This window comes from Polyodon spathula, chromosome 1 (genome assembly GCF_017654505.1).
Source record: "Polyodon spathula isolate WHYD16114869_AA chromosome 1, ASM1765450v1, whole genome shotgun sequence".
Classification (NCBI taxonomy): domain Eukaryota; kingdom Metazoa; phylum Chordata; class Actinopteri; order Acipenseriformes; family Polyodontidae; genus Polyodon; species Polyodon spathula.
The window spans coordinates 11,494,205-11,506,359 of record NC_054534.1 but is presented as its reverse complement, the minus strand read 5'-3'; the positions used below and the strand labels follow the sequence as shown (position 1 = coordinate 11,506,359).

The 12,155-nt window shown below is 36.6% G+C and overlaps 1 protein-coding gene across 1 annotated transcript in view; it reads right to left on the bottom strand.

Moving 5' to 3' along the window:
• LOC121314142 (integrin alpha-1-like) overlaps positions 1 to 12,155 on the bottom strand; it is a 59,926-nt gene that overhangs the window by 17,238 nt on the left and 30,533 nt on the right. Inside the window, exons 8-11 of the mRNA XM_041247112.1 lie at positions 8,349 to 8,499; positions 5,757 to 5,922; positions 2,082 to 2,155; positions 268 to 412 (exon numbers count right to left, since the gene is read on the bottom strand). Coding sequence (XP_041103046.1) covers positions 268 to 412; positions 2,082 to 2,155; positions 5,757 to 5,922; positions 8,349 to 8,499 — 536 coding nt within the window. The remainder of the gene's footprint in view (positions 1 to 267; positions 413 to 2,081; positions 2,156 to 5,756; positions 5,923 to 8,348; positions 8,500 to 12,155) is intronic.

Below are 12,155 nucleotides of genomic sequence, written 5' to 3'. Positions count from 1 at the left end.
TGTTTGGTTTCTGAAACTCTGCCAATAGTCTGGTTTATTTGTGCTGAGCTGAGTTACACCACAATGTTCATCCAGACATTCTAACGCATATATTCCAGTTCTCTCTATTAATAGTATATAAACCCAGACTGACACCTCACACCAAACAACAGTAGAAAGCGTTAGAAGACCGCAAACCACGTCTATTTCCTGGCCTACAATGTATTTAAGCCTGTATAGCAAGCTTCTTGTATGTGAATTTATTCTTTATTGTTTTGTTTTCCTTACCAACATATCCAGCGAGAGCTTCGTATTTATCCACAAAAGGATTGTGAAATGCACTTCTGTTTGGCACTAGAAAATCAGCACCATTTTGCATAACCACCGTTCCATTCCAATCGTAAGCTCCAACAGCTCCCAGCATAATCCCTTCCTGTTTATAATAAATAGCACACGGTAACAGTTGTTGCATTTGATTGCGTCCTTTAGTCTCATTCCAAATGGAATAGTGTGAGAGACAATCACAAACCACATGCAATAGCCTTTAAAGATCTTACCCATCAAATAAGGTCCCAAACAAAATGTTCATGAAATCTGTAAGTACATATAGCATGCAAAAAAAGATTTGCACATTAAGTGCATTGTAATTATGCATAATACATTGTAATTATGTATAAGTACACATGTACTTACTAAGTCACTACTAAGCAAATACACAGTAATTAGAGACACTTGATGTAAAGTGTTACCCATTTTCCAAACAGACACTTTATGTGCATAACATCATCTAAACAAGTCCCAGAATCTCTGTGCCTCAGAACAATGTGTGGAAATGAAGAGTGCTTGCAAAGCTTTCTTACTGGATAGCTGTTGGGCTGTTTTTGAGATACTGGTGAGTCAGTGGTAACCCAGATTTAAGTGGGAGGCTTTGATACAGGAGAACAAAGTGTTTTTTTGATTTTTGTTTGTTTTCTCCAATTATAGTTCTCTGTCACAAAGAAAAGGATGTTTTACAAAATTCCAGGGGTCTTTTCTAATCAGAAAAGGAAACACATCAAACAAACATTTTCAGGCCCAGAATATGCTTTCACTGCACATGACCCCAGCGCACTAAAAATACACTTATTAATCAAATAAGTTGTTGTCTGAATGATCAGATTTGAAAGTTTATGAAGGTTAGGGAACATCATCATTGATGCCCCATGTGATATAGACTCTAAAGCTTATGAATGTTGCTACAGTCTGGTATCGATCTACTAACTGAAGGGTAGGTCAAGGAAAGGTCAGCTTGTTTTAGAGATATGTAAAGTGATTACAGCTCTCCTAGCTAACACGATGAATACCTTCAACTAGAACGTGATGCATTAATACATCTACAGAATGAGTCTGGTTTTGGTGCAGCACAATTACAAAAGGCTCTGTTCAAGTGATCTTAACAGTGGTGAATCTAAATAGCACCACTGTTTAAAGCAATAACACAAGGGAGCTTTGTGAAAATCAACAATATTACCGTCTGTGAGAGGTTGGTTATTTGTGTCTTTAAAAGGAAGTCAAATGGGTAACACTTTACATTAAGTGTCTCTAATCACTGTTTATTTACATATTAGCTGCTTAATAAATACATGTGTATTTACACATCATTACAATGCTATTATGCACAGTTACAATGTACTTAATGTGTACATTTTTTTTGCATGAATTATGTAAGTACACAATTGGGTTGGGATAGGGTTAGGGGTAGGGATAGGGATAGAGTGAGAGTTAGCGGTTAGGGTTTAGTGTTATTTTAAAATGTAAACAGTGGCGGTAGTTGGATCTGTATCCAGGTCTCCCACTCATCTCCACTGAGTCAGTTGCTTATGCATCATCCACGTACTTGATCAATGTGTCCGTTTCCTGTGCAATCTTACTGCAGAGCAGACTGACTAAGGAGGAAGAAAGCCCTGATAACATCCCCCTGCTCACTGAGATTGGGCTTGGCAGTATCATTATGGAGGAATCTTATCAGGACAGCTTCCTCTGACTTCCACAATCCCACTCCCATGAACCACAATTGCAGAGTGAGGTTACAGGTATACAGATTATATATCAGAGTGACTTACTTTGGAGGAATGTGCACTGAATCCAGCTTGAGACATTTCCATCTCAAAAGAAGCTGCCAGTCGATCAGATGTAGCTGAAAAAACACACATTAAGAGTACAGAGCACAGAAAACTATATTGTTTTAGCTGACCAAAAAAAAAAAAAAAAAAAAAAAAAAAAAAAAAAAAAAAAAAAGATGAGTTTAATGGTCATCCTATGTCTGAAAATGACGAGCCATTAAAAAAAATAAATAAAAAAGACCTAATCATTTTTAGTTTCCTCTTCAATCAATCAATCAATCAAAACCTTTATTTATCCGGATGCGTCGATTTAGAACAAATTCTCATTTCCAATGACGAGCTGGCAAGAGGCTCACAACACCACAGCGCACAACATAAACACAATGAATAAGGAGTAAAAAACACAATCAATCATAAAACATAAAACTCAGCTCCAAATCAACAGCTATGGATGCCAGTCAGCAATAACTCGGCCCTATGGCTAAAAGCAACCTCAGGAACCGCTCGAATTTGAACTTTTGCTGAAACTCATTCCAGTCATTGGTTGCTGCAAACTGAATTGAGTGACGACCAAAAACTGTTAATAACTTGGGGACCAGTTTATCAAAATTACTGGACCTTAAAGAGTAAGTAACAGGGTCCTGAAACTATTATACGTCCCCACATGTTGCTACAACTGTTTAAATAATATACTTGTATTTTTTCTTTTCATTGCTAACATCCTGACAACTTTTTGCACTTATAACTTTAAACTCTGTTTCAAAGATATTTTCAAAATGGCTGCTCTACAGCACTGAAGGATTATTGCCCACATTGTCAAACAGGTAGCACAACAATAATGGTCCATGATGCGGTACAGAACAAAAAAGCCAGAGCACATGTTGTTATGTTTTTGTTTTTTTTAATCACTTCCTGCAGTGATTTAGAGGACAGATCTCAAACCCCAGTGCACCAGAGCGGGCATTTTGAAAATAACTTTGAAACAGAGTTGTTTAAAAAGTTGTCAGGATGTTAACAATGAAAAGAAAAAAATACAGGTACATTATTTAAACAGCTGTAGCAACACATTTAAATAACCCGCTACTTACCCTTTAAATCGTACAGTGAAGAAGAGTGCCCCAGTAATCTATGCAAGTAAGGAGGCGTTTTCACAGTGAAGGGTGGGTAGATAAACAAATACCAGTGTTTCTGTTTTTGTAGAGAGGGCCAATTAATCCGGTTGTAAAAGTTGCAATGGTGAGATCTGTAAACAGCTAAAATAGTATAAAATCAATTGCTTTCCCTAGCTTTTAATAACGAATATGGCTCTGTAGACTTACATTTTAATTTTAAAGAAGATGCCTGTTTTGTCATCATCCATTACATATTTCACATCAGAATGGATATGATTTTCCCTTGAGAAAAACTATATTTAAATAATAAGCTTTTACTCTTTAATAGCGGCAATATGTCTGTTTAAAAGTCATGAAATGGTATCTGTTATGTGTTAGGATAGCTTATGGAAATAAAAGGCTACAGTGTACAATGTAAAAGAAAAAAAGCTTTCAGTCTTGATGGAGCTGACATGATAGCCTGGAATTGCTTTCACTGCCTATGCCAAACGCTTTGCCACTTCTTGGCAATGCTGCTTCAGTAATGAAGTTATTCTAAGCAGCTTTGAGAGGGAGTGCAGTTTAAAACTAAAACACCAGATGATAAAAAGCAATAGTTAAAATAAGGTTGCAAAGGTTAACTTAAAAAACTCACCTGTAAACATCAATATATGTGACTGTGTTGCTGAATCCCTTTGAATCAAATGACTAGATGACTGACAATGAGGTACAACGTTCAAGTCTGCGGGAGACTGTGCAATGACCACAGACATTAGTCAGTATATCACTTTGCTTACAGGCCATAGCTTAGCGTCTATTATTTTTTCGTAAACATCTTGAAGATGATTTCGGGCCGGACCAATACAAACCCAGATCGCTCTTGTTTATGGAATAATATCGGTTATTTCCATTTCCGAAAGCAACATGAAAACAGCTGTTGACCAATCCCCAGCCGGTATCTGTGACATTTTCAAGGGGCGGAAACAAGGTGGTAACATGAGAAAAGCAGGCAAAGACAGCCAAGGCAGAAAAGAATAAATAAATAAACGAAAGTGTGTGTTGTACTGCTGTTTCAGTTGAACATCAGTGAATGAATTGTATTACATATAACTACTGCTAGTAGCAATAATAATAATAATAAAAGTTTACGAATACTAATAACAATTATCTGCTTTTATTTTTATTGTGTAAAATATTGAAAAATATGGATGCAAGTTTGAAAGAAAACACACACACACTTGGCAATTACTTTGTTTCCACGACACCTGCAGCATTATGCTGCATTGTACTGTCACTGTAATGAAAGCGTGCCACATTGTTTTCATGATTTTTATAAAAAATCCATACCTTGCTTTTTTTTGTACTATTTGCTTAATACGCGCTAGCTTTTGACAAGTTTGAGGTTGAGTGTAAAATCCGGTCCTGTGAATGTCTAGCAATGTGATTTATAGCTGGAATTGAGTAGATTTGGTCAGGCTTTCGTGTCCTTGTTCGCTAGGTGCTAACTTTGATTAGATCCTGTCCTTAATCTGCTTACATTCTTTACTTCCTACAGCATTAAAGCATTTTTTTATTTGTAAGGCTGCAGCTAACGCTTTGAAGTTGAGATAACAATGCAACTAGTTGGACAATGTGAGTTACAATAATAAACCCCATTGAACTGCTCTATCCTGCTGCTTGTGAACAGAGCGTATTCAAGCTCTGTTAGATCAGGAAGCAACACACAAATCAAACGAGGGGATTTCCAGATGATGCTGTTGTTACTGCTATCGTTTAAAAACAAAGAGGTCAAATTAGCTGTTTCCTTCAACACAAACTCCTTGCGGTGCATCAATGTCCGTGTTGTAAAGCAGGTTCGCTCAGGTCTCAGTGAGAATATTGTAAGCAGGTTCATTCAGTCTCAGTGGGAATGTTGTAAAGCAGGTTCGCTCAGGTCTCAGTGACAATGTTGTAAAGCAGGTTCATTCAGTCTCAGTGAGAATGTTGTAAGAAGGTTCATTCAGGTCTCAGTGAGAATGTTGTAAGCAGGTTCATTCAGGTCTCAGTGAGACTTTGAACGGGCAATTCGTGAATCTCCCAGTTTCGGGGTTTCGTAACTTATTAATAAATAAAGGGCTATATCTATGCATATAAATAAAGGGCACCTTCAGTTTTATTGTACTGCAGGGTTAGTAATTTGATCATAACTGTCTCTAGGGTAATCTGTGTAATCACAGAGCAGGTCCTCTTGCACAGGGGCCTGGTTTAAAACATAATAATGCAGATGGACCAGCCAATTGGCAGTTATCACAGGAAACAATTCCTATTATAAACCTTGATGGCTTGTGAGTTTGGTTTTGGTCTCATGAACCCATATGTATTAGATATTGTTCTTTTTTCCCCCTCTGTTTCCCTCCCTTTGTGCATTTAAAACATGTCTGAATGCAATAAAATACAATGGAAGGTCCACAATTGAGTCTTATAATGCATAGAAAAATCTGTATTATTTTAAGGTATTTTGTTTTTGTGTAATCTGAATTATATTGAACAAGCTGTGGATTATACTGTATATAAAAAGCATATTTAAATGAAATGCATCGCTTACCTTCAAGAGCAAAGATCCTCTCTCCGAGAGCGTCGGCGATGCTAACCAGAGCAACCTCATCAGATACATTGAAGAAATGCTTTTCAGTGGGCTTGCTTGCAATCGACTTGATTTCTTCAATAAACTTAGCAATGCTCTGGTTTTGTCTGTTGTAACTACCAAGTACCTACAATATCATCGTAAAATGAGATATCAACATTTATTACAATATATACACACATTTAAAATTCAAAAGATGAAGTGTACAATACTAGCTTTTGAGTGTAAATAAAAAGTACCATTATACTTATTGGTGTGTTAAAATGATATCCAAATACCGTCTTACATTTGAAATAATCTCTCTTTTGTATAAATCAAACCACGGAAATGTACAGCTTCCTGATTCAATTTAATATTAACACTGTGTCATTTTATACAGAGAATGAACGGTACTCAAATCAGCTAAGTGGACTGGTGATGTCAGCAGACACTATTATATCTATAGTTTATTATATACATTTTCATAATATTTAATTCCTTACCTGTTTAATATCCTATATTGTGTTCAGTGTGATTCTATGTTGTTGTTTCTGCTCATATCATTATTTGTTATGCTTCCTAACACTTCTTCTGAAAAGACTCCTCAATACTGACTGTTGGGATACATATGGGTGTTGCACAGGCTTCAGTACACAATGCTTCACTGATGGGTGGCAGCGCACTGTTAGGGTACCCTTCTTCACCTCACTTGAGGAGTCTTTTCATAATGAAATGAATGAATTGTTTTAATACATTCCCAAACTATAATGAGCTACAGTGATACAACAACCCCCTAACCCCCTTAAACATGGACCTGCTTGTGTATCATTCTCTGACCCTAACCCTAACTCTAACCCTGTCCCATCAAAAATATCATTCTGTGTGTCAGATATACTGTACAGTAAAGAGTGACATGGGAATGAGACTTCAATTCTGTCCCATCCTGTCCCACTGAAAAAATGTCCTGTCTCATCCCTGTGAAAAAATCCATCCATCCATCCATTACCAATAACTGCTTAATCCTTAACAGGGTCGCGGTGAGCCAGAGCCTAACCCAGCAGACACAGGGTACAAGGCAGGACTACATCCTGGATGGGATGCCAGTCCATTGCAGGGCATCACAAACACACTCAATTACACTGAGGGCAAATTAGAGTGACCAATCAACCTTGCCAGCATGTCTTTGGACTGTGGGAAAAAAAAACAGAGTACTGGGAAAAAACCCATACGAACACGGGAAGAACATGTAAACTTCAAACCCCTTAGGCCAGATTTGAACCTCAGACCCTGGCGCGTTATTTGCTATGCAACCGTACTGCCGCCGTGCTGCCCCCCTGAAAAAATGTTCAATTAAATTTTTTTTCCCATCATGTCCCACCAGAATTTTTTCCAAACCATGCTGTTCCGTACATACATATTTTTTTATATTCCCTTCGCATCTGGTCTTGTCAAAAAATGTCCTGTCCAATGATATTTAAGAAAAAGAGAAGAGACTGATTTATTTTAAACTTTCGATGTATGACATACTTTTCAGGCAGGATATTTTTTTGGGTTACCCTTTTTATCTTGTGTTTTTCATTCTCATCCTGTTTCCAGTTAAACTTTTTAAATGTCATTCACTAATGCCTTATTACCTATTACAAGAATAATAAGAAGCACACAAACCTACTTCAACTGTTTGATTATGCATAATGTGTTGCTAACAGAAAAAAAAATAAAAAATCTTCAAGGGCCACTGTCTTTTCAGTTTCACTCCAACTTGAACTCCCAATAAGTTTATTTAATCCAATTATTTGTTGAGGTTGACATATATAAAATTGGTTTAGTTCTTCTACAGTTTTTTTTCTTTTTTAATGGTCTTGAAGCAAGCAAGCAAGCAAGGTTGAATTGAATGGGTGGGCTAGTGACATCACTAAATCGGATGTGTCAATTAAAATGAGTGTCGTTGATATGAGGGTTATAGTGTCTGTCTTGGAAAATATATGGATACCCAGAAGACTGAGTATGAATTTGATTGGTTCAATTCTACAACAAACTAAAGTTTGGTACTGTTCTTCACACAGCTTTCAGTCTACTTCCTCCCTTTCCTGCAGGCTTCAGTTCCACTCCCATCCGTTCCAGTGAGATTTAAAACTCTTTATTCCCGACCCCACCCAATCCTGCCATTTTCATTTCTGTTCCCATCCGTTCCCGCAAACATAAAGAGAAATGTATTCCCGTACCGTGGGAATCCCACGGGAGTCTCATCCTAATGTCACTCCCTACAGTACAACAGACATGCTCCTGTTAACACCTGCAGAATTACCTTTAACATAGCCAGTGGCAACTCAAAATGAAACAGAGACATCTTAAAATAGCAATGGTGTGTTTTATACATGGTTTGATTAGAACCAGCAACACAAAAAGAACTGACTGATCTGTTTTTGTTAGAAAAAAGAAAGATGTAGGGTTTTATTATTATATATATTATAATAATAATAATAATAATAATAATAATAATAATAATAATAATAATAATAATAATAATAATAATATGTTTATAATGAGTTACTGTGATAGAATGCTGTTACGTACTGCTATTGAAAATCTCTGAATTCCCTCCTCCTCACAGTCTTCAATGACTTTCCCCAGCCTGAAGCTGTCATGTGATTCTCCATCAGTTACTATCACCATCACTTTTTTAACTCCTCGGCGAGCACCTCTGGCTTCAGTGAATGCTTCGGTTCTGAGATGGAGAAAGATTGCAGGCAGGTTAAGGCAGTAATGATAGGAAACAGTTTTGAACTTGATGTTATAAGTTGTGTCTGACATGTTAATAAAAAAAAAAAAAACTGTTTACTGCAAAGGATGCGTTTAAGTGCTTTTGATGTTATATGGTATGAAATTCATTCAAGGCTTCACCTCACAAGGAGTAACTGAGTCCCATAATTGTCCCTGATTTCCGTCAAAGTAAACTATAAACCATTCAAGTATCTGGCGCTTTCACAGAGGAGCAACACAGACACAAGTCTCATCTCCAGGTTTAAACAGAGGAGTTCATTTATTATAATAGAAATCATAGCACTACCACCAGGCCATGGCAAGACTTACAACACTGATCTGCAGTACCATATAAGGGTTAGAAAAAGCAACGAACGCATCATTAGATTTCAATCACTGTCCAAATCACTCTCTACCAGTTTAACAAAAATGTCTGGCTTGAGGTTTATCGTCTTACTTTACTCTCCCCAGCAGCCATAATCAGTACTGTTTATTGTTGCCTTGCAGCAATAAGCTGTGAGAAGCATTCTCTGCTGACTGCTGTGCAGACATAACTGGTGTAAATGGATGGAGTTTTGCAAACCCTCAGCATGTATTGTAACTGGTAGCACAAAACACTCTTTGATTACGGAATTCAGTTTGATCTGAACAGAGCTCGTAAAGGTCAATCACACTTCTACTCTTTAGAAATGGCTGCTACATAAACACATTTCTGAAGTAAAGTCATGATTTAAGTGGATTTAAAAGACAGCAGCGTGGAAATGTTTTGAAGTTTGCGTGTTTGCTATCAGGGTGCAATGCTGCAATAGGGCTAGAGCACAACATGCAGGGATTGTGATACGTTTATAATTGGGCCCATTGTAACAAACAATGTAGCTTCTTATAATCATCAAGATGAAACTTTTAAAGTAAGGCATTTTGTTTAATATTGTTACTTTCTTATAGTATTCTGGTATGTAAACAAGTATTTGTGGCAAAACATTCCAAGACTGTGACATTTACTTTAACATTAGAATTGTCACGTCAGGCATTTTGTCAGATTGAGGCTTTCAAATTTAAATTGCTTTGCGAGTCTGAAAGTTATATGGTTGTCTGTTCTTGACTTTTCCTAAATACATGTATTAAATACCCTGACAGCATCTGAAAGGCAGGATCACGAAAATAAGGACAATATAATCCCGCCCATCTGAACTCACAAAGCAGTCATTTTGATTGCCTTTTACAATACATGTTTTTATTTTTAATATAACCTACAATATTCTATTTTAATATACAAGCCTGTTGTTATCTCTACTGGACCTGGCAGCCATCAGTTCCTTTGTTTTGTACAAGGAATGCACTGGAGAAAATATCATTAGGAGAGATTTCATCTTGAAGCTAGCCACAGCACTTCAGCAGAAACATTTCGATCAGAAAACTGCAAAGCAGCCAGCTGCTGCTGCTCAACCTGGATTCAATGTTTCACTGACTGACACATACAAGAGAAAACATATGATACTTTAATTTTAAATTAAAAAAAAAAATTGTCTTTACAGTTTTGTATGTACATGTACCTGTTTATACACTAGTATCTTTTGAAATGTTTATTTTATTATAGTTTTTCATTTTTTGAAGTAGTGCTTTATATATTGTAAATTAGACAATAAACCCTGTTATGTTTTATTGTTCATTTAAATAGTGTTTCTGCTGTGCAGATGTTTGATATGTTGTGCTTGAATCAAACTTTTGAGTTGTATCCCACAGTCTGTCTTTCATTTTAATATTGATGTTGTTTAAAATGTAACGGTGGTTTACATTAACCTTGTGTAGGTGTGGGTATGTCAAAGCGAGGTAAAGAGGTCTGCAAGTGAAAACAGACATGGCAGTTGTACAGATAAGAAAGATGACAGGTAAAGTTGAAAAGTAAAAAGAAATAACGATCAGTAGGAATATGAAAGGACGTGCATATTTACATAGAGGATGTGCCATGACCCAACTATAAATATTAGATTTATTACACGAGTGCGCCATAACCATGGCAGAAAGGTTTGCTTGCACGCACTGTATACATATTTTATATACATCTTGCTGCTGAGTGGAGCGGAACAACCCCCACCATGTTAGGAAACCTCTGCTGGACATCATAGCGTGTTAGCCAGGATCATACCATTAGTAATAAAAAGAGTTAGTCTGCTCAGTCCTGCTTTAACTTCTACAAGCTTCTACAATGTATGCTTATTTGTGCAACATTAAAAGATTGTATAATCTTAAGCCATATGAACAACCATAGCAGCAATCTAATGTGCCCACTTGTATGTGCAAGGAAGTACATGCAAGTGGACACAAAAATGGTTAAAACACAGGGAAGCAGAGATAACTTTTAAGAGGGCAACCTCTAGCAGGGGCAAAGTACTCAGTGGTATTGTGGCAGAGCAAGACAGTCTGCCTGTAGATACTGTAGTGTTTGTGTGTGTTTTGGTGGTGGTTGGCAGGGATGGGGTTAATTCATATCCCTGACAAAAACATGTGAGAATGTGGATAATCCTATAATTTAACAATTTCCTAGTCATGTTGTTGAAGCTGAATCACCTGGATTCTTTAAGACCCAATTTGACAAAGTTTTGAGGTCAATCAGCAACTAGGAGCTGGACTGAATCTTAAGTTCTTAACGTTAGAAGAGCTCATCTTTTTTTAGGTATTTTTTAGGTATAATAAAAAGTCATTTTATTTTAGATACCTTAAAGCTATGCAGTGCAGCGAAGTTTTCAGTTTTTTAAATGGGAATTAATTTCTTCAAAACAAAACATTTGGTGAGGAAAGACCTAGAGCCTTGTATGCATACTATTTATTTTAATTGGGGGCATTTCTTTGTACTTAGAAACAGTCATAAAGAAGTTCCATTCCATTCCATTCTAATATATTTGACAACTTTAATGGGTAATAAACTTCCCTTGTGACCTATAGCAGCTGTACCCTATTACTTCCAGAATTTAAAACAGGAACCTCATAAATTTGTTTTATTCACATCAAAACCAAATGCATATCTAAGAAAGAAATCCCAACTCAAGTTAGTTACAAATGAAACGTTTGTTTTAAACTAGTGATGTCTTGCAACAAGTGATGTTGTATGAGACACATTGGACAATAGAATACATTAAAATAAAGCCTGTTCCTTTCACATTCAGAAAAATGAATGAACTATGTCACTATATACTATATATATATATATATATATATATATATATATATATATATAATATATATATATATATAGTGACAGAAATGATTCTTGGCTGTAAATCTCCCTCCTGACCTGTAAGGACAGTTCTTTCCCAGGGTTCAAGGGAAGTTGGCCAGCTAAGAAGGGTGCGAGACTGCATTGCAATAATGCATTGATCCTGAATGAAAATGATGTGGCAACCTCATATTGTAGATCGTAATCTGTCCCTTCACATTGGTTTTGTGTTATTAAACTGAGAAGGACTATGAGAGACCCTGTAACCAGTGAAACAGTATCGTGAGTGTTTTTTTTGTTTGTTTGTCTGTGTGTAATTCATCTTGTTTGTAAATCACTAGACAGCTAACACGATTCCGGAGCTGTTGCCCAGGGCCAGCACTAAGCCAGAACAGCACTGCACTACT